At 49.1% G+C, this 23,583-nt stretch overlaps 1 protein-coding gene across 2 annotated transcripts in view; it reads right to left on the reverse strand.

Annotated features, from left to right (window-relative positions):
* Positions 1-23,583, reverse strand: part of TRIO (trio Rho guanine nucleotide exchange factor) — a 4,034,553-nt gene that overhangs the window by 944,838 nt on the left and 3,066,132 nt on the right. For both annotated transcript variants that reach the window (XM_078687660.1, XM_078687659.1), the window contains exon 50: positions 13,918-14,053. In XM_078687660.1, coding sequence (XP_078543786.1) covers positions 13,918-14,053 — 136 coding nt within the window. The remainder of the gene's footprint in view (positions 1-13,917; positions 14,054-23,583) is intronic.

Below are 23,583 nucleotides of genomic sequence, written 5' to 3' on the forward strand. Positions count from 1 at the left end.
GGCCTTACCAGAGAAATAGTGAGATTGCGCGGCTTTCTTTTTTAGCAGAGGGGGGACGAGAATGAGAGAGTTAGTGCTTCTCATCAATCCTGCACTTCCTGCTTTTTTGAGTTTGTTTGAAAGGTAGAACGGGGTCTTTTGATGGAGGGCTTTGTGCGTAATGCAGGCTAATTTATAGGAGGATCTGCCTTCAATAGGAAGCCAATTAAGGGTCTTTAGAGCCGGCAAGATGTGGTCAGCACGTTTGCAGTCAGTTGTTATCCTAGCCGCTAGGTTTAAAACAGATTTGAGGGGGGCCAGGTGAGCTTTGGGAGAATCGGAGAGAAGGGCATTACCATAGACGATTTTCGAGAGGATTAGGGATTGTACAACTGATTTGAAATCTTCCACTGGAATGAAGGGTTTGAATTTTTTGAGATGTTGGAGCGTAAAAAGTGCACCTTTTGCTGAGTTTTTTACATGGGAGTTGAGCGTAAACTTGCTGTCGAGGGTGATGCAGAGGGATTTTAGCAATTCGGAGAGGGAGATTGGACAGTTTAGGGCATTAAGGTCAGTGATCCATGTATGGATGGAGAGAGGGTTGTTTTTAGGAGAGAAAAGAATGATTACAGTTCTATTAGGATTAAGTTTGAGATGATTGAAATAGAACCAGGTTTGGATATTAGAGAGGGCGGTGTTAAGGTGCAGTACATCAGAGTGGGATTTAATTTTATAGTAGAGTTCGGTGTTGTTGGTATATAGGTGATAGTTAATACCGGCTTGTTTGAGAATGAGGGTAAGGGGTTCCATAAAAAGGTTGAAAAGAGCAGGAGAGAGGATGGATCTTTGGGGGACACCAAGGGAGACTGGAGTGGGGCTAGATAGGGAGTTTTGAATTTTTACTTGTTGGGTTCTGTGTTGGCAGTAGGAGTTGAACCAGTTGAGGACGGTGCCATTAAGGTCAAATCGAGATTTAAGTGTAGAGAGTAAGGTTGAATGGTTAACTGTGTCGAATGCCGCTGAGAGGTCAAGGAGAATGAGTAGGCAGGTCTCGCCCTTGTCCAGGGCTAGGTGGATGTCATCAACTATATTTAGCAATGCAGTTTCAGTGCTGCAGCCTTTACGGAATCTGGATTGTAAGGGGTCAAGTAGGTTGTAATGTCAATGTGTTTATCCAATTGCTGAAGGGCAGATATTTTAAGGGCTTTAGAGAGAATGGGGAGGTTTGAGATGGGGTTGAGGTTGTTCGGGTCATTTGGGTCCGTCTTAGGGTATTTTAGAATGGGCGAGATTTGTTCGAGTTGGAGGGAGACCGGGACGCACCTCGAGGAAAGGGAGGAGTTGATGATATTGGTCCAATACGGGACAATGACGTACTTTAGGTCTTTCGACGAGGGAAGATGGGAGAGGATCTTTAGTGAGGGAGGATGGTGTTAATTTGGACAGGAGATTAGACTGCTAGTTCAGAGACGGAGTGGAAATTCAGCCAGGAGGCGTTGTTTTCGAGTTGAGTGTTGTCGGGGGAAAATTCAGGTGGGTTTGAGGAAGGTTGGGGTGGGGAGGACAGAAGGGTGTGAGCAGAGGGGAGGGTGTTGAAGTAGTATCAGGGGAACAGAGGGTTGGGGGGATGCGAGTTAGAGTGAAGGATTGGTCAATTTTGGCAATTTTTTCATAGAAACAGTTAGCTATTTCTTCGCATTTGCTTGTGGTGGGCGTCACGTTGTGGGGGGCAGGGGAGGTTTGATTTCTAATAATGTTGAACAGTTCTCTGGGTCTGTTTTTGGCTCTGGAGAGCTGTGATCGGAAGAAGGAAACCTTTTCGTAGAAAATGTGCTTCTTGAACACGGATCTAGTGGTTCGAAGGAGGACAAGATTGGAGGGGGAAGGGTGTTGTCTCCAGAGTTTTTCCGCCAGTCTAATTACTCGTCTTTCATTATTGAGGTCTGGGTTAAACCAGGATTTGGAAGGGACATTATAAAGATTTTTTGGTTTGGGCGGTGCAAGTTGATCTAGAACCTCAGAGACAGTTTTATTGTAATACTCAGTGAGTTTGTTTGCATTGAGAGAGGGAGGTGTGTGACTGAGTTGTGCTTGGAGTTCAGCCTCCAGTACACCTGGGGGGATACGATTAAGTTTCTGGATAATATTGTGGTTTTGTTGTTTTTAGAAGGGGCAGGCTGGGCTAAGGATGAGATCGAGAACAATATGAGGTGGTGATCAGACCAGTCGAAAGGGATAATGCTGGACAGGGATGTCAGATTACTGTAAGCAATGATGGCGTCAAGAGTAACCCCTTTAGAATGGGTTGGGGAAAAGCAGAGTTGCTTGAGGTCATTTATCTCAAAGAGGTTATTGAGAAGGTTGATGGTAGGGTCGTCTGGCAAGTTCCAGTGAAATTTAAAGTCTCCTAGGAAGAGATTTTTAGAGTTTGAAAGGTACGATTGTGGGAGAAGGTCAGATGGTTCCTCACCGAAGGGAAGAGGTTCACCTGGAGGGTGATAGATGTTGTGTAGTCATATTGGGGGGGCACCTTGAATTTTAAGTTCTGCTCCAAGGTATTCAAATGTTTCGAAGTCCGTGTTTTTGGTTAGGGAGAGCTGGAGTTCATTTTTAAAGATTATTGCTAGACCACCTCCTATTCTCTTAGGTCTGTATTTTCTGAGGATAGAATAACCGGGGGGAGAGTAAGTCTAGGATGGGTGTTGAATGATCGTTGAGCCAAGTTTCAGTTAGAAAGACGACATCTATATCTTCACCAAGGATGGATTCGGAAATTTCTGTGGCATGTCAAACCGCCAAGCAGCAGTTCACAAACATGCATGTCAGGAGCTTAGGGTTAGTTATGGGGGGGCACGAGAGGATGGCGGTAAGTTGCGGGGGGGTCTGGGCGAGCAAGGAAAGGAGAGAATTCTGCTGGTCCCAATATTAACAGGGATGTTAGAATGAGGAAAGGTTGCATCCTTGCGTGGGGCCATAGGCGGGTAAGAATTGCAGATGACGGAGAGGTTAGAGGTGGAGTAGTCATTCAAGGAGCGACAAGGTCTCTGTGAGCAATTGTGAAGTGGTGTGGTTTTCCAGAGTTTGGGATTGATGAGTTTTGGGGGGCCGGTGTGTGGTGAGGTGGGCCAAGAGGGGCAGGTTATTGGTTTGAAGGATTTGGAGTTAGTGAAATCTTCTCTAAGTCAGACTAATTCGGATAGGAGGGAGGACATGTTGCGATCAATGCTGCAAAGTGTCTGGGTTAAAAGAGTAAGGTGGGGCGTAATTGAGGCAGCGGGGGTGAGTTGGTTGGAGGAGGAGGTCTAGCGTTCGGAGAGGGTGATAAATATGGAGGAGGGCGAGAGAGGTCTTGTAGCAGTGGGCGAGAGGGAGGTCTGTGGGGGGATGGAGGGGAGTTCCGGCCGTCAGAGGCGGAAGGGGAGTGGGGGAGGACTAGATAGTACTGGAGGTAGTCTGGGCAGGGGGTAGAGTTCGAAGATGATCGGGGGTGGAGGTCTGTTGTTCGGAGAGGGAGGGAGGCCTGTGGGATGGCAGGTTCTGGCAGACATTGGGGGCAGGGGAGTTGGGGTGGACTGCATATTTGTAGAGGTAGTTGGGGCAGGAGGGTGGGTGGGATATTTTGGGTTTGGTCAGGGTTGTTTGGAGAGGGTGAGAGGTCTAGGGGGAGGCAAGTGGAGCACTGCGGAGGTGGGAGTTTGGTGATCCTGGCAGGTGGAGAGAGGAGAGATCTGGCCATGTGCGGGAGGGACGGGCATGGAGAGAGATGGGACAGTTAAAGAGGTAGGGGACGTGATAAGGGGAGCAGAGTGGGAGCATGAGGTTAGCGGAGAGGCAGCATTAGCATTAGGGTCAGGGGGTAGGTTCAGGTTGGGGGTAGGGTCAGAAGGGGTGTAATGGGACGGGCTGGGGGAACCTTGGGGGGGAGGAGAAGGGTTAGTAATGGGAAGAGGGGTGAGGAGGAGGTGAGGACAGTTGGGGGGACAGAGTGCTGAAAGCTGTTTAAAGATATTGAGGTGGTGTTCATAGGCTTGAATGAGGATATTTCCAGTTTTGAAGATGGAGATGTCAATTTCAACTGGAAAGGTGGCAGAAGGAGTAGTAAAGAGTTTGAAACTGTATGGAATATTGTTAGATGTAGTTATTGGGAGATGACGTAGGAAAGTGCTCTTCCATTTGGAGGGGCGTTTGGAGTAGAAAATGTAGTTGGTTTTTATGGGGGACGTGAGGCTGTGGTAGTTGTCCACAATTAGGGTTTTGGGGTGCCGGATAAGTACTTTATGTTTAACAAATTTCTTGGCGTTTTTTGAGAGATTGGGAGTGTAGGGAATGGACCAAGAGTTAGGGCCATGCCTGGTGAGGGGGGTGTTAAGGGGTGATATAGTGGGGTTGGTGCAGAACGCGGGGATGGTACTAAGGTGGGACATGGTGGACAAACTAGTTGGCGGAGAGGGGGGGTAAGAAAAAGAGGAGGCAGGAGCGAAATGGAGATATTAAGGAGAAAAACAAGGAGGGAGGTGAAGGAGGATGAGGAAAGATGGGGAGATAGTGTAGGAGGGGAGGGGTGGAGAGAGATTTAGTGATGAGGGTGGAAACGGGAGAGAAAGAGGGGTTGATAGATGTCAGAGGAATACAGGAGGGGGTGGGATTAATTAGGAAGAGTCTTCCTAATAACGGTGCAGAGGGGTTAGATAGCAGGATGGACAGAAATCACTTTATGAATTTGGGAGGTCATAAGGGAGAATGATGTTAAGTGACAACGCTAGATAGGTGTCAGGCGTAACTGGAAAATCGTAGTGCTAACCAAGGCTGCGAAGGAAGGCCGCAAGCTGCGATGAAGAAAATTGTGAAGGAGGGGAGGGATCTCGAGGAGGTTAGAGGTTGTAGGGCAGTAAGGAGTAAAGTAAACCATATGTTTCCAGCGAAAGCCGGGGGGGGGAAGGGAGGTAAGGCGCTATAGTATAGGGGCATCGACTAGAAGCCATTGAATCAGTGTCTGAGGGAGGCATTAAGTGGAGGTTGAGGGGGGGGGGGCGGAGCGGGAACCAGCAAGCATTTATCCCTGGCGTCCCAAGTGGGAGAGAGGATTAATCAATAAAAATGGGATCCAGGTGGTGGTTTAGATTCAGATGAGGGGGCGCGGGAAAGTCTTGTATTGCAAGCATCATCAATCGCCACCTTCTGGAGCAATTAAGGGGGTGCCGCAGCCATTTTACGGAGAGAAAGGCAGGACTGATTCCACAGCAGTGTGAGCCCCACTGCTGGAAATAGCGAAGTGAAAAATGGCGAAGCAAGTGAGGGACGATTATATGGATCTTCACATTGTCTTCCCGTGTCCACCTGTGCGATGGCTGCAACGGCGGTGCCACATTCGCAGCAGTGCAGTCCCGCCAAAGTGATGAGTAAAGGAGCGTCAGAGCACCAAAGACACTGTGCCCCCCCAGCATCAAGGAGCAAGGACGGGGTAAAAAAGGCAGCGCAGCCACAGGCCCCTGTGCAGAGAAGCCTGGGCAGAAGGGGGCCAACCAGAAGTCGGTGGGGAGCATAGGGTATCTAGCACAATAAGGGGGTGGGGGGTTGGGGGCAAGTCTAGAAGTAGACCTCTTCCAGAGAAAGGATGGCAGGACGGGGACAGCCAATTCGGTCTCCCCTGCGGTGGGGCCAGTCAGGACCCAAAGGGTCAAGGGAGCGTGTTGCGTTCTCGGCAGTCAGCAGGGGCTCTGGGACTCCATAGCATAGTGCGGCAGGAAAATGGTGCTCTCGGCCATGAATATCATCGGCTGAGGAGACGGGTGGATGGTGTACCCTTGTTGAGGCAGCGTCATTCGGTCACTGGAGTAGAGGGATCTAAGACAAGCCAGCCCAGTACTCACTGCGTCTCTACACAATCCTGGACGGAGACCACCGGAGAGGCAATATCTAGTCCTCAGAGGCTGCAAGCGGCAGAGACCCACTTGCCCAGACACCAGCACCGAGTTCAGTGGATGCGGGGACGGGGAGAGAAGCAATCCTGTGATCAGGTAGCGCCGATTACAGCGGTCAGGGATTTTAGAGTGTGCAAAGATGGTATATTGAGGCACCACCTGATATAAAGATGTGTGAGTTGTTGTGATGGGCAAAGCTTAGTAGGCAGACCTTCAATCTCCCAAAGCCATATTGTGCGTCTAATCCACATTCTACAAAGCATGCCTGCCACAATAGTAGCTGTTTGACTGAAAGGATGCTGTAAAAATAAAAAAAGACTGATCAGCTTGCTCACTGGTTTGGACCTTTGGTGATTATTGACAATTATTTAAAAGCGTCCGCTGGCCGCGAGTCCACCATTTTGGGGTCAGGCACACGCTATTCTGCAGATCCCGTTATCCGTGTCAGGTCCCACCACTCCGCCTCATCTGGCACGGGGTCTCGTCACCCCCAGAGCTGTGCCACGAATTCCAGCTACCTACAGGGATGGGGGCCCGTAGTAAGGCTGAAGGGCGGATTCGATCCACAGCGCAACGGCAACTACCTGGGTCACGCCAGAGGAGAAGGGGGAGGGGTGTGTGCCTTGTACCTTGCCCAGGAGTTCCTCAACACCACGCTGGGGGCTCCGAAAGCGGTGCTGAGCAGGAATGGGACTCCAGCAGCAGCTGGGGCATCGGATTCCACAAGGACGGCTTTGTTCCTAACCCCGGTGAGAGGCAGTCTGCGTTAGCAACTTCATCAAAGACAAGACTTCAGGTGTAGCTATAAAACCAAGATTTCCATTTCTGCAGATGATTTTTTTTGTTTTTTGTTTTTTGAAAAACTCTATTGTGCAATGCAAATAAGGTTACAAGTATGGGCCTACAACCACAGGAGCCGGCCGCTAGAGAATAGTAAGCATGTTAAAACATCAGAAAGTATCGGTCGATGGCCCAGAGGCCTGGCAACGTACAGGATAAAAAGGCTCTGCAACACAGGATGAACTAAGGATATCATGATTTTGTTTTTTAGAAGAACAAAAATGAAACAAACAAACAAAGCTCAAGGCGATAACCATTGTAAACGAAGCCTGCTCCAACGGGGGGGGACCCACAATAAGGATAAATGACCAGGAAATCGACGGAAACCACCGGGGGGGTAGGGTCAGTGGGGAAGTTGGAGAATCAGGAGAAGAATAGAGTCATCCAGGAATGCCGGATCAGGGGGACAGAGAAATATCCAGAGTGTCATCCAGTGGGGGTGTGCAAATGTTTCCTCGATAAGCATTCCATTGACTCCAGATTCTATTCCACGCCTTAGGTTTGCCCCGAGCCAAATACACGGTCTTTTGCCTAAACATACACCAGTCCATACTCTCTTTCCACACTGACACGGTGGGGGCCCGTCGGGAACCCCACCGCTGTGCGATGTCTCTCTTCGCAATCATGTTCCCGAGGGCAGCCCATCGGGTCTGGGCGACGCTGTAATCATTCGGCTCCCACACATTCAACAAACATCTCCGAGCCTCAGGCAGCAGAGCAACCCCGGTAACACACTCCATCACTGCATGCACATGGGTCCAATATGCAGCCACGTCCCGGCATTCCCAAATGATATGAAGGAAAGTGGCACTCAAACCACACCCGCGTTTACACAACCCATCCGAGGAAAAGCCCATGGCAACCAATCGAGGACCAGTAACATACACCCGATGAAGAATTTTAAGTTGGACGAGACGGAGACGGGCGGGAATGGCGACCTCCTTTGGGGAAGACACTGCCGACTGCCAGTCTTCGTCATCCAACTCCAGCCCGTCCCCAGTCCAGGCCACCCTGAGACGCACAAGAAGATCAGCCCGAACGTTGATCAATTTCCTGTATATTAGCGATATCGTACTATCGGGCAGGTGACCATCGAGGACACGGTCCTCAAGCGGGGAGGACTCGGGAGCATCAGTGCCGGCGGCAAAGACCGACGTCAAGGCATGGCGGATCTGTGCATATCTGAAAAACTCTCTATCACTCAACTCATACTCGTTCTGAAGGACCGCAAAGGACTTAACCGCGCCCTTCACCCAAAGGCCTCCCACTCTGCTTATACCGATCATGTCCCACTTCTCAAAACCTTTCGATGTCCAGAGGCATCCCAGTCTTTCGGATGCATACAAAGGAGTAGCACGTGTCAATCGATCGGACCATCCCATGGCCACACTCTCATCCTTCCACACACGCACCGCAATCCTAGTTGGTCCAGTCAAATCACTCCCTGCTGCCCGAGAGTAGAGCGCCCTATTGTAGTCACCGCCCGGCAATTGATGCTTGTCCATCTTGAAAGCCGGATTCGGACTGGGGGCATACAATGCGTGATTGATGGCGGACAGCTGGGAGGCCCAATAATACCACCTGATATCCGGGAGCGCTATGCCCCCGTCATACCAGGGGAGAGTCAGCTTTACGAGAGCAATTCGTGCACGGCCGTCCCAGACGAGCCGTCTCTGTAAGCCCTCCACCTCCCGAAAATAGCTCGCTGGAATGACGTCGAACAAATTCTGGAGTGCATACAGAAATCGAGGCAGAGACATCATTTTAAAAAGTGCGGCGCGGCCGAGTGGCGACAACGGGAGTTTACGCCACCGGGCCACGTCTAGTCTCAACCTACGGAGAGGAGGAAGGAGATTGTGTTCATAGCGGCAGCCGGATCAAGTGATATAAAAATTCCTATGTACCTGAAACCGGAACGAGAAATCTGAATGGGAAATCTACTTGGCAACGAGGGAAGGCCACCCGATATGGCGTATACACAGGATTTCGACCAATTTATAATCAATCTGGAATTCTTGCCGAACGAAGAAAGGACATCAAACAAGACGTTAAGAGACTTACGAGGAGAGGTAAGATATAGAAGTATATCGTCTGCATACAATGAAACTCGGTCTTCAAAATCGGGGGCCCACCGGATGCCCTTTATCGACGGCTCCCATCGGAGCCAGGCCACAAGCGGCTCCAAAGCCAGAGCAAAGAGAAGGGGGGATAGCGGGCACCCCTGTCTGGTACCCCTCCCGAGAACGAAGGGCGCGGACACACGACCGTTGACAACGACCTGCGCCAACGGTTCCTTGTATAAGAGCTGCACCCACCCGACAAATTCCGAACCAAAACCGAATTTCGCAAGGGCGGCCCAGAGATAAGGCCATTCAATCGTATCAAAGGCCATCGTGGCGTCCAAGGAGGCCAAGATGGCCGGCTCCGAAAGAGACCCTGCTCTCGCAAGAACACCATACAGCCGCCTCAGATTGAGGGCAGTGTTACGATGTGGTATAAAACCGGATTGATCCGGATGGATCAGGTCACAGATAACAGAGAGCAAACGATTAGCGAGAACCTTAGCAAGAACCTTAGGCTCCGCGTTCAACAGGGAGATGGGCCTGTATGAGGCGCAAAGGTCCCGTGGCTTACCCTCCTTGGGAATGACCATGATCGTTGCCAGACGCTGGTCACAAGGGAGAGTGCCCAGGTCACGTAACTCCAGAAACATATCACAGAGATATGGAGCGACTCTATCAGGTTGCAGTTTGTACAGCTCGATAGGCAAGCCGTTCGGGCCCATAGCCTTGCCCGAACAGAGAGAACGAATCGCGATCGCAATCTCATCCACGGACAGCGGGGCATCCATGCACCTCCGATCTTCCTCAGAAATGCAAGGCAACGTGATGTCACGCAACAATGAATGGGAGTCTTCCTCATCCCTGTCGGACACCGGGGAGTACACACCACAAAAATAATCCGCAAAACACTCCACTATCTCACTCGGGTCAGTCACACTCACACCATCTAAAGTCTGAATCACAGGAACCACATGACTCGCTCTCTCCTTCTTGTCAAGCCATGCAATCAGTTTACCCGCCTTATCCCCGACATCATACAGTTTACCCTGCTGCTCCCTATACATCGACTTGGCAGCATCAGTAACAAGAGATTTATAATCTAGCTGCCTCAGAGCAAGGGCGTGGAGTCTATCTTGGGTGACACCGGATTCTAGGTCAGCCTCCAATTCCAATATTTCATCCTCAAGACTCACCACCTCCCAATTCCTAACTTTCTTAGTTTCCGCAATTAAGGATAGGGCCTGTCCACGATAACAGTCTTAAAGGCCTCCCATAGTGAAACAGAGGAAGAAACAGACCCCTCATTCTCCAGGAAATAGTGGTCCAGGGACTTTACCAAACAGTGACGGGTCTTGGGATTACGCAAGTGCCAAGGGTTGATAGGGGCAACCCGTCCCTCAACATTCACCCCAGTATCCATACAGAACCACAATGGAGAGTGATCGGAAATGCCCCGAGCCAAGTGTCTAATTTCCCTAACAGAAGAGGATTGGACAGCGGGCATGAGGATGTAATCAAGTCTGGAAAGACTCCCATGGGCCCCAGAGTGAAAGGTGTACTGACTCTGTGTCGGGTGCATCAGTCTCCAGCAGTCCACCAGACCAAAAGTGTCCAGGAACCCACGTAGCCATGACTGAGAGTTAGAAATATCCCGGGGGGGTGACGATCCAAAGTACCAGAAAGTACCGCATTAAAGTCCCCACCCATGAGGAGGATACCTTCAGGGAGCTCCAGTAACAGACGACCAATATCGGAGAAGGTAGAAGTCTGGAGACCCGGTGGAACGTACACAGTGAGCAAAGTTAGGGACCTACCCTCCCACCTACTGGTGAGGGTGGCGTAGCGCCCTCTGCCATCGAGGATTACGTCATCAATCTCGAAAGGGAGAGAAGACCGAACCAAAATACCCACCCCTCTAGAACCAGTGGTAAACCCGGAGGGTGCAACCAGTCGATAACCCCACCTATTCATAGCCTGACACATATTTCCCACCAAATGCGTCTCTTGCAAAAGCACCACGTCAGGAGACAAGCGACGCAGATATTGCAGCACCACACCCTGTTTTATGCGGTCCCCCAATCCATTAACATTCCAAGACATTAACCTCAACCCACTACCCCCATCCCAACAGATAATGCATGAGTCACCCCACAAAGAGCAGAACATTCGAAGCTTGAAAGAAACCAATACGTCGCCTTGAGAAAGAAAAACAAACTCACAAACACCCCTTCCCACCCTCCAACCAACTCCCGTTACAACTCCCCCCTCCCTGCACCCCTGCAGTAGACTAAATAGCCACCCCAACATGCAGTGTGCCTGTGGCCCTAACAGTCCCAATCTACAGAAAGACCCAGAGGAGGAAAGAGGCCCATCTCCCCCGCCACCCTTAGTACGTACAGCAATGAAAAACATACGTAGAAAAAGCTTAGAATCCAGCTGATCAATGTCAAGTATCGGGAAATAGGGGCCGAGTCATCAGTTTCATTGAGGCTCACCACCCTCGGCGCCACCAGGGTGCTCAGTGCGATCGCTCCGGGCAGGCAGAGAATCCAGCCAGTCACTCACAGGTTCTGGTCGATCAAAGAAAAATGTCCGTTCCTCATACTCCACACGAAGCCTAGTAGGGAAAAGCATTGCGTATTTCAGGCCCAGGTCCCGAAGACGTCACTTTACCACCTGAAAACCCATCCTTTGCCTCTGGACGAGCTGAGTAAAGTCCGGGTAAAAGTTGACTGTAGAGTTCTCGAATTTCACCGGGCCACTCACCCTCGAAGCCTGCAGGATAGCATCACGGTCTCTGAAGTGAAAAAGCTTTGCGATGATAGGCCTCGGAGGGGCGCCCAGTTTAGGCTTACCACCCGGAACTCGATGGGCGCGCTCAACTGCAAAGAACTTGCTCAGTCCAGAAGGGGCAAGATGGTTCAGGACAAGATCCTCAACCAGGAGATCCGTCGGGAGATCCTTGGAATTCTCTGGAACACCTATGACGCGAATGTTATTGCGCCTTGCCCTGTTTTCAAAATCCTCCAACCGTTGAGACAGGAGATCATCAGCCGATTTCAGAGTACCAGTCTCGGTCTGAAGCTCAGACACGTCGGCCGTGAGGCTAGAAGTCTTCAGGTCCAATGATTTCACCTTCTCGTTGGTTTTAGCTAGGTCGGCTCTGATCAGGGTGACATCGATCTCCACTGTGTTGATTTTACTGGCAAGAGCCTCATACTGTTGACCTATGGTCTCCTTCATACTGGCAATGGTGCCCATGATGTCCTGAAGAGACAGATCCGTAGAGGCAGTGGAATCGTCCTTGGGGTCCCCCGGGGGGTGGCTAGCGCCACCAGGAGATCCTTTAGATAGGGTGTACCGGTCCATAACGTTGGTTTGGACCGGGCCCCCTCGGAGGGGCGCCTTAGTCTTCCGTTTCTCGGCTTCGATCCTGGCAGCCATGCTGGAAGATGCGCCCCGGAGGGACCCGTGAGACCTAGTGAAAATGGCCGCTAGCGGGCAATGCAACAACAGTCCACAAAAACAGGCTCGCGTGGCCGAGGCAAAGTCACGGCCCGACCCGACTGCATAAGGGGCAGAGGCACACTTCAACTGAGCCGGCTGGACACCGATGGGAACTGCCCCGCAGTTCGACAATGCCAGAAATCGAAAGCGAAACTGAAAGTTGAAATAGGGCTACTAGGGGCGAACCCCTCCGCCGATGTTGTTCAACTCCGTCCCGGCGTTACAATCCACCAAGACCCCGGCTCACCGCCGGGTGGGCCCCAAAAGTTCAAAACGGCGTAGTTTCGGTACCCAAAGTCCAAATCAAAATTTGAAAAGAGTTATGGCATCAGCTAAGGTTCCTCTGCAATAAGCCGTCCAGAAATTCAGGATGTAGTCAGGATAAAATGCGAAGAGTGGCGAGGGTCCGGGGAGCTCTGTGCTCACGCGGCCATCACGGCCTTCTGCAGATGATTACAAACAAATCATTCTGTTACAGGCAGACTTCATAGTAGGGGGCTGTAGAATAGCAGGGAGGATGGGGGGCATAGCCAGGGATATCACCAAAAGGTGATCCCTTGCCCCGGAGCTTCAAAGGGGAGCTCCAGCTCGGTGGCCATCTTTGAATTTGACAATGCGCTGGAACTTCACAGCGGGAAGGAGATTGACATCAGCAACTTCATTATCCTCTACTGCAAAGACTGAGGTTTCAGCCTCTTACAGGCGTCTCACTCCTCAGAGTCATGGTGCTCTCCTAAGCACAACATTCAGATGGAATGTGGATCTGTAGCCGACATCTTTCGAGTACAGGTCTCACATGTCTTAAAACCCGAAGGCATAGGTACACTGTTCACAGATGCAAAAAGGTGTAGAAGTCGGCTAAAAACAGAAGGCCAGAGGAACCGCTTCTCCAGATCGGCGTTGCAGCACAGAAAAGAAACTGACGTCTGCGCGCAGGAGGGGACTTATATCGCTCCACTGACGTCAAATCCAGAGCCTTCACCACCGTGGAGCCATACGATGCCGTATCCCAGCACGTAGAGGTACTGCTGAAATTTCCAGTTTCAGTCTGGCGTCTGGGGAGAATTCAAAGTTAAGGAATCTGCAGCTAGATGTCTCTAACAGATACCTCTGTTTTAAGGGGGAGATATCCCTTGCACACTGGAAGAGAGATGAGAGGGAGCTCCAGACCTACATTCTCGTGAGGCTGAAAGAAAGGAAAAGGGGTGCCCATATAGGCCCAGTACATCATTTCCGTAGCAGAACAGTCTCAGTGCAGAGATCCAAAGTGCCACCTTGTGGCTTACAAAGGGACTGCAAAAAAAGTTTCTAGATCCATTCTCTACGTCTTTCAATACAGAATTATACATACTATAAGATAATCTTTTGCAAATGGAGAGAATCTGCAGTTAACTATAATAGAACATTAAATAGATTACACAATTTAATCCTGCACAATCGTAATAGTAAATGGTCAATGAGCATATAGTGATTGTATTTTGAGATTTAAGTTAACAATATTAAATCAAAGCATACGCTGTATGTATCAGCACAGAAGACAGTACCAATACAATATGGTACAGTACTTTTTCTTCATATATTGAAAATATGCATAGTCCTGTACTCACTTTTACAGAGACCTTATTAGCCGGTTCTTCTTTAGATTTGCGATAACCATTTTCAAGTTTTTCTCCTCTTTTAACTTCTTTATCCTTCTCAGATTTCTTCTTTGTACGGAGTGCCGTGTGCCAAGAGGATGATTTTCTGAAATTGAAAAAAAAGTTAAAAGAACTACTGATGCCATTTATGATTTTAAAAGCATCATAAAATCACAGTCAATTTAAAGCATCAAATTAATAAAATATACTGTATGCAAAATATCTACCCTTTTCACATTTAAACTTTACTTGATTATCTCTACATGAACACCGAAAGAGAGGGAGATGATAAAAGATTTCTAAATAATATGCTGGACTGAAAGTGATAATGATCCTCCTAGTCAGACCCTCCAGGATTTTGCGATTTTGCGATTTGCCGCGAAATCGTCACTTTTGTAAAAATGTCGCGATTTTTACAAAAGTGCCCGCGAAATCCTGGAGGGTCTGCCTGACACTAACACTATAGTGCAGTGCAACTCCCCCTTCCCACCCCCTTCCTGCGTCATCAAAGGGGAAGTGGTCCGCAGTGTCGTATGATGATTGAAATAGCAATGGCCTCCTCTGTTCGGATCTCCATGAAGTGTAGATATCTTAGGCGACTCAATACACTACGGTATCGTGCCACTATGCAATGAACCCCATCAAATTATTTCATCCTCTAAACGTGCTCTAGGCGCACCTTATATATTTTTTTGTTAGTTTTTTTTAAAAGGCAGCTTGTCACCCTCTCATATGGCAGTACTCAAAAGTAAACTTCTACCCTTCAAAGTAACTCCAGTACAACCCTGACACTGTGGTGCAGTGCGACTCCTCACTCCCGCATCATCATGGGAGCAGTACTGCGCAGTGTCTCTCAGAGAAGGCACTACACCCTGACACTGAGGTGCAGTGCGACTCCCCCTCCCGCGTCATCATGGGAGCAGTGCTGCGCAGTGTCCCTCGCATTCTGGTTGGGAAAGAAAAGGAAATGGCTCACCAGTCAGCGCCCCCCTCAATCTCTCGAGACTTCCAAATAGCCCATTTCTTCCCGAGAAAGCTTGAAGCTTTTGTTGCTCGCCGGTGGGAGGAGCCTGTTCCATGCTGACAGGCCACAACAAACGCTCACAAAAGCAGGGAGCAGTGGCACCGTGACCCCCTGCCTTCAGCAAACAGAATTTGAGAAGCAGTGTTGTTTTTTTTCTCTGCATGTTCTACGGCGGCTCCGTTTCAGCTGATTCAGGAAAAAAACAGCTGAAGAACTTCATTTTAAGCACGAGGCTCCATCCAACGCAGAAATCAGGGCATACGGCCGGGAGTCAGAGGTGATCCATTCCTTACACTGTATTTAGTTAATTGCTTAAATAATGCTGCAGCTGTACTTTTTTCTTCGGATAAAAGCACATGGAAATATTTTTGACGTTTTGTTTAGTGCATGAATTATTATACTGTAATGTTTGCCAAGTTTCAGATTATTTATGTGTGACAGTTCCATGGTTTTAGCGTGCTTTTGTGTGTCATTCCATGCTTTTTGTGTGACACTATGAGTGAAACTTAATTGCGATAAAAACCAAGCAGAAAAATACACGAAAAGATAAACTACTCTACAACACTCTATGCCAACTCTATGCCACTCTACAATACTATTCCACTCACCACTACTCTAAGTAATTCTGCAGCGTGCCCAGTGTGCGGCGGGCCCTGGGGGGATTGCTTTTGGGGCATTTATTCATTAGTTTATGTCCTATATGCAGCCTTGAAGCCAAACAAAGTGTCTACATTGTAAATAAACAACTAAAAAAACGAAGATATCTGTGTTTGTTGTAGGAAAAAACGCCAAATAAAATGCCGCTAAGTTGCCGCTAAATTTCCATATTTGTGCCGCTGAATTTCCATTTTTGTGCCGCTTAATTTGCTAATCCATGCCGCTATATCCTGGGGGTCTGCCTAGTGCATGTAGTGAGTAAAACCTCCAAAAAAGCAGCAAGGTGCTTAATGAAACAACTGGCTTATCAGCTAGTTATCAGTGGAATAACTAAAAAAGAACAAGTTACTTACCTGTGGTTACAATGTATCTGGTAGAGACACAGCCTAGCCGTAGATTCCTTAACTTAGAATATCCTCCAAGCGTCAGTCTGGATCCGGAGATTTTTCAGCAGTATCTCTGCGCGCCAGGGGACGGCGTCGCATGGCTCCGCCCTGATGTTGTCCACGGCTATGACGTCAGTGGAGCCATACAAGTTCCCTCCAGCGTGCTGACGTCCGTTTTCTACTGTGAAACGTTTCCGCACCACAAGGTGGAGCCACTATTGTGAGAAGGTAGCCTGGCATATGATGTCCACTAGTTCTAGAGGACACCTAGCACCAGTCTAATCGACCCTTATTGATGGTAGATGTAAAGTCAACCTTATAGAAAGCTATCTTAGTGGTAGCATTGGCCAGCAGTCATCAGGCTAAGACTTCAGAGAGCGTATTAAGCAAGTTGTTTTACCAATTATAATCCCTTGAGTACCAAATGAAAGGACACCACACAAGGTATATATCAAATATATATGTATTTATTCTAAACATAACCCCTCTGCACTCTTTATGAGGTCAGAGGTAAAAATACAATACAAGTCACTCAGTTAATATACGATAAGTTGCACAGTATACGTTATGCCCTAGGGGCCTCACAAACAATATACAAAAATAGTGGTATAAGAACCACAAGAGAATTAGAAAGCAGGCCTGGGGCTTGTGGAATCGCTGGGGCTACTCTAAACAACCAAAGGTTAGGAAGTAGGAGGCCCACTGGAGACACGTGCAGTGTCTAAACACAGCCGCGGGTTACCATTGACTTTCTATGGAAAACATAGAAGTTACAAATATACAATTTAAGGACACTTCGGGATGGACTACGATGGAACCCTTTTAAACTAGGACACTTCGAGAGTCAAGACCCACGGAAGCACCGGAGCACTCGTGTTACCTCACCCAGGAAAGCCGGGTGCATAGGTGTCTTTTCGTGTCGGGTTTCGTCGTCGTTTTCAATGGAGAGCTGCAAAGAAGTGCTGCAGGTGAGTAGAGGAAAAGTGTCCGGGTGGATCCAAGGGTAGATCGAAGATCTGTAGAACCTGAAAGCAGAAGGGACAGAGTCTGGGTCACTTGCCAGTGACCAGGACGGCGATAAAAAGATGCCACCAGATGTCGGGTGAATTCAGGTGAAGATGTGAAGTTTGTCTCTTCACCCACGAGGACCAGGAGGCGTCGACGACGAACAGGAGCTGGATTCGAGGTGTCCCACGAAGGATCTAGTTGACTGCGGTGTTGTTATCCGGACTGGACACAACAAGCCTGGGCAAACGCACCCCATGCAGAATGAAGAGATTGACTTCGGTGCAGACCAGCAAGGTCTGAAGAACTTCTCCTTTGTAGGGAAGTTGGAGAAAGCCTGGAGCAACCAGGAAAGCAAGTAAGATGTAAAGGAAAGTCTTCGGGGGGCTCATAAGCTAATGGACTAGGAACCACAAAGACGCGTCGAGCTGAAATGCAAAAGCGGGGCCCACGGGACACTCGTGGAGTGGGGGCCTCTGAGCTTCAGTGCAAATGATGCTCGGGTCTGGGGCTTCAAGCACCCCAATGCACGACTTCGAGTTACCTCGTGAAGTGAGTGCAGCTTGGAAAATGCAGGATGTCCAGGAGGTCCGGTTCCACGTCTCTCGTGTCCGCCACGGGTCTCAGCTTTGCTGAGAGCGAAGGTCGGGGTCAAAGATGTCTGGAAGTCCATGTTCTGTGTCGCAGATTCTTCGGGATCCGGCGGGAGCATCAAAAATGCAGACTGGCAAAGTTGCTGTTGGTGCCTGTTTGAACAGGGTGTTCACTCCTTGACCACAAGGGAGATGTCTTCTGTCTTCCAGTCGAAGTGGAATGGCGAAGGTCCAGGATTTATGTTTCAAAGTTTCGTCCAGGGTAAACTAAAGTCTTAGTGACTGGGTTCCTATACTTATACTAAGTTTAGGAGCTGGACTCTTATTGTACCTGGCCGATGCGGAGGATTCCGTGCCGGGGGCCCGGGTCCTTCTCCGGGAGTTTGGCCGGCTATCGGGGTTGTGGGTTAACTGGACTAAGACCTGCCTGTTCCCCTTAACTCTGACGCTAGAGGATCTACGCTGGGAGTCTGAGTGCTTGTGGTACCGGGGCGTTCGCATATACCGTATCCACTCTGACCTTTTGGAAGGAAACGTAGGTGGTGCGCTGAGGGGAATTAGAGGTAGCATGGGGTTCTGGCGAACCCTTCCGCTGTCGGTAGCTGGGAGAATAGTGCTCCTAAAGATGGTGGTCCTACCGAGGTTGTTGTACTTCTTCAGCACTTTACCGGTGTGGATCTCAGCTTCCTTTTTCAAGACGCTGTGATCAATGGTGACAGGGTTTATCTGGGGCTCTGGCAGACGGCGAGTGACGTTGACCACCCTGCTGCGGCCGTGGGAGGAGGGGGGGCTGGCAGACCCAGATTTTGAGTGGTACTACTTGGCGGCGCAGCTGTAGTGGCTTACACAGGCGGTGGCGCGCGAGTTTAGAGGCCCAGATGGGCCGCAGGGCAGAGTTTTTCCTCGCCAGGTGCTGTCCTTCATAGTGCTGCAGCAAAAACTTAGGTTGGATCAACTCACTCTTGAGGAGCGCACCATCCGACAATGCTGGTTGTGCAGCTAGAAACGAGCGGGAATTCCCGACCCGTATGCCCCAGAGATTCCTTTGGGCATGTGCACAGCCATTCCACATGGCGGAGACTGGTCAGCGCTGGCAGGTTGGGAGGAGCGCGGGGTCCACATGATCGGGGACTTATATAGGGACGGCGCCCTGTTACCTTTCCAAGATCTGCAGAGTGCCTTTGATCTACCAAGGGGAGACTTTTTGCTACATGCCGCCCTAGTGTCGGTAATCCAGAAACAGTGGAAGATGGGACTGTTAGAGCCCCCCACATCGTTGGGCTGTCAGTATGTCACGATGGCCGCGGGCACATTCAAGGCTATCACCTGTTTTTATAGGAGACTGGCAATGGAGGGGCTCTTGCCCCTGGATAGGCTAAAGGATAAATGGGAGGAGGACCTTGGCAAGCCTATACCTGAGACGACATGGCCACAGCTCGTGCGGAGGGCCTGGAAAGGTACACACAACGCCCGGTTTCAACTAGTCCAATATTTCACGCTGCACAGGGCTTACCTAACGCCGGTTAAAATTCAACAAGTTTTTGGGGAGACTCATTCGATGTTTCACCGATGTAATGCAGAGGGTGCGGATTTTGGTCATATGTTTTGGTCCTGCGCGGGGCTGGTTTCTTATTGGACGGAAGTGGTGGCGTGTCTGAACCGGGTAACGGAGCGTCAGATTGAAGTGGGTATGGGAGCTTGCCTTCTGCTTTGGTTCCCACACACACCCGCCACAAAAATTACTAGCAAATTCTATGATTTGGGGTTGGTCATGGCAAAAAGGGAGCTCACCATGCATTGGAAGTCAAGAGCGGGACCTAGCTTTCAGAGATGGCGAGGGAGTTTCCTGAATTGGGCAAGCAGTGAAGGGACGCTCAGACTACAATTAGCCAGGCGTACCGCTAATGACAAGGCGCTAAAAGCAGCAAGAGCGTGGGGCGCGCTGGTAGTGGAGCTTCAGTCTGGAGATTGGAGCAGGGAACACGGGGGAGCACACTGGGGACGGGGCCACCTAGACACATGCAGACTGGAGTTGGTTTCCCCGCACTAGGTTGAGAAGAGATGCGGACTCAGCGCAGGGGCACAGAGCACACCTGATTCTTTAACTGGAACCATCGGTTTCCCGAGATGAAAGTTGCTGCATACAACCAATGGTTGGAGTTAGGTGCCTGAGCGCAAGGGGTTTCTGTCATTTCATTAGGGGGTTAGAGGAGGGCACACTGACATGGGGGGGTGGGGGTAGAGGGGGAGGCGGGTGGGGGGGCTAGGCGAGAGGTATTGGGTATGGGATACTCCTGCTTTGTATTCTGAGGATAGGACCTTCGAAGCGATGGCCCTGCTTGAACTGTAAGAATGTTGTTAAGATGACTGAAGAAAAAAATTAATAAAAATTTGTTTACAAAAAAAAAAAAAAGTTTAGGGGCTGGACTACCCTTTAGGTCCCATGTATGGGTGGACCTGGAAGGGGGTGGTTACACCCATTTCCCTTTGTCCAGTTTCGCGCCAGAGCTGGGGCAAAGTGCCCCAGCAACCGGGTTGAACTCGGAAATGCATGGAGCACCTTGTGTGCCCCAGGCAGTGTCTGGAAAGCATTCACTTAATACAGCCCTCCCTGCCCCTATACACTAAAGTCTGACTGTTGAGGTGCTGGCACCTCCCTGGACAGGAAACCTATTGTCCAGGCCTCCCCTGCCGGAGTTTCGTCCAGCAACAGGAGGTCAGACTCGTGTCTGTGGCAGCAGCATCCATTTTGTGATGCTGAGGCTCTGTTTAACTTTAACCGGGTAAACCGGTAACTACTTGTCTTCTCCCTCTAGAAGGGTGGAGTGCTACCCCCGCCGCCAGGACTGGTGGGGGGGGGGGGGTAGTATTCCAAAGTGTTTGACACCTTACACGACACAACGTAAAGCCAAACCAAAGTTAGCATTAACCGCGAGGATTATAATGCACTTAAGAGTATATGGTATGGCTATATCATAGAACAGCTATAAGGAGATGGTTCCGAAAGCTGCAGAGGGGCTCAGCTCATGCTAGGGCACCCTCTCACATAAAACCAAGCACTCTGCCTCCAGGATTGTTAAGGCCTGCCATAGGAGTGACTTATAGGTGTATATGTGTCTATATGTATAGATAGATATAGGTATACTATATCTAAGTAAGGGGTGATTACACCACCTTACCCAGGCTGTGTGAACAGACCTATGGTGTCAGTTTGGGAGGCAAACCAGGGGTGGTACAATACATGCTGCAGCCCCTGGTAGGCCTAAGGTGCATCTATGCCCTGGGTACCTACGGTACACTATACAGGGGCTCACAAGGGTGACCCAGTAACCAATCTGGTATGTACCTAAAGTACATGGTAACAATTTAGAGCGAGAACAGCTGGGCTGTGGGCGTGATTAGCAGGTCCACAGCCACACTAAAGTAAAAAAAACAGAGAATCACAGCAAAAAGTGGGGGTAACCATAGGAAGCCTACCCTACTCTTCTACAACTACTAAAACTGTGAGAGTGTGGGAACAGTGTGCCAAAATCCATAGGCTTCTGCAATGAGAATTAGAAGCTGAACTGAGCGCAGGATCCCATGGATCTGCAAAAAATAAAGTCCCAGAGAAAGACAGAGTCAAAGAGCAAGCACAACAGTGGATGCCAAGAATGACATGTGTAGAGACAGAGGTCACTCATGTATAGCGATACAAAACCATGACTACAAGGATATATATGTATGTGGATAGTAGGGATACACGTAAGCAGACAGTTTGGACCGTGGGAGTCACACCGCATATTTACAAAAGCCCATTTAATGTAGCACTGACAGCACACATGCGTCGGCAGAAAGACACTGAACATATCACCAGGTAGTCATACTGACCAACCATACAAAGAGGCACAGTGATTAAAGGATACCGACACAAGTCGGGTACACACATAAGGATTGCTCTCATATGAAAGAGAGTGAGCCAGAATCTGGGGCTAAGTAACCCAAGATACTGCAGCAGGAAAAACATAGTATGTGTGCCATTTCACAGTGTGTGTGTGTGTGTGTGTGTATATATATATATATATCTATATATAGATATATATACCAATTTTTTTATTGCAAGAAAGTGAAAGACAAATAGAGCAGCCCACTCAATAGGTACCAACCATAGCGGAACATGACATATGTCAAAAACACAGCCAATCACATGCATATATTGTCAGAAATATGTATATATAACCATATACAGGCATTGTAAAAATGACAATGAGCATCCGTGAACAAAGAGACCTCTAAGGATACCATCGGCTGAGGCAATGAGCAGAGGAACTGGAGCCCCCGCCTGGGAAGTGAGTGGGAAAAAGGGGGGGGCACAAGACAATGTGCAGCAGCAACACGTCAGGCGTAGAACCAACTGTCGACAAGGAAAAACCAGACAGGGCCTGAGCCATAAGGGAAGAACAAAGGACATAAGCACTACTTAACATCAGAGAGTGAAGAGTAGGCATTACCACACGGAATAGAGCGCGGCAAACCCTGTGACACAAATTAGACCAGCAGGCACCCAGTGCCTGTGAACACACTCAGAGTGTATCCACATACAGTGTCAGAACTGAAATCGGAATAGAAACTGTAGGAAGGTGGATACCTGACTATGGTTACCCCAGATTTTTTGCCTTGTGTTTAGCTGGTTTTCGACTTAGTTGACCTGGGATCCTGCTAATCAGGGCCCCAGGCTATCTGCTCTCTCTGTAAAATGGACTCCATGTACCTTAGGTACATAACTAATTGGATATTGGCTCACCTTATGAGCCCCTGTATAGTGTACTATAGGAAGCCAGGGCATATGTGCACCCAAGGCCTACCATGGGCTGCAGCATATCTTTTGCCATCCCTGGCTGGCCATCCAAACTGACACAACTGGCTGATCACTTGTGGTACTGAAAATTTTGGACCTGTGTCATAAACATCGTCGTATCATGACGATTTTGATACCAGCAGACCGAGAATGGCTAGTACACTATGCAGAAGCATTTTCGTCATATTCAAATCACAGAATCACCCTGAAATCAGAGTTTTCGTCCTGAATCCTCAGGTTCCATTTTGTGAACGGCAGCCATTTTGTGGATTGCCCTTACAGTAGGCCCTCACTGTGGCAGAACAAGTATTTAAGGACATAACCTTAGCATGGGTTTGTGCTGACTCCTGCATGACCTGGCGAAAGCTGACTCCCTTGCCCGAGGCTGACCTCGTTGAGCCAGTTCCTTGTTAGGCAGCTGGTCAGATAGAGATCAAAGAGCAGGACATTGCGATGTTTATTGTACACGCACACACCCCTTTATCTTGCTCCTATCTGTTTCTGTTCCTTCTTTATGGTCTATTTATGATGTGGGCTGCGGGCCTTTTCATTATGGGTCTTGTCCAGCTTGTCTAAAGAAGAATGTTTATTATGGGTTTGTTTGATGATTAATTTTGGGCTGGACAAACTGAAAAGTGGGTTTGTCATCATACAGTGCTTTGTGTGCACGTCCTGGGAGTGACCAACAATAATGTACTTCAAAGAGAAAATGTGTGCCTAGGGCATAATAAATGGTATAAAAGGTCTGTGCTGAGACCATTCAGCAGACTGCCTCATTCAATTGCTAAGGCAGTTGGGTGACGTAGCCTCACTTAATTGTGTTTAATAAAGATGTCTTTTTCATATTTCAGCTTCTGTGCCAAGTTTTTGTTATATTAGTAAGTATTCCTTGAGAGCGAAAATTACCGAGTTCTTCAGTTGGCGCCCTAACGCGGGAATCATCAGAGAAGTGACTTTCTGTGGGAGTGATCGTGCCAGGAGACTGAAAAAACTGAGGAGGACAGAGCAAGATTCTACTAAGAAGGTACTCTGTGCACGGGGATTCTCGAGATTCTTTGATTCTGCGGCCCAGTATATTTCTGATCTTCCTGATTTTGTCACTCCTGACTGATAACCTTTTTGGCGTGAGTATTC

The sequence above is a fragment of the Lissotriton helveticus genome, chromosome 4_1, assembly GCF_964261635.1.
Source record: "Lissotriton helveticus chromosome 4_1, aLisHel1.1, whole genome shotgun sequence".
NCBI lineage: Eukaryota > Metazoa > Chordata > Amphibia > Caudata > Salamandridae > Lissotriton > Lissotriton helveticus.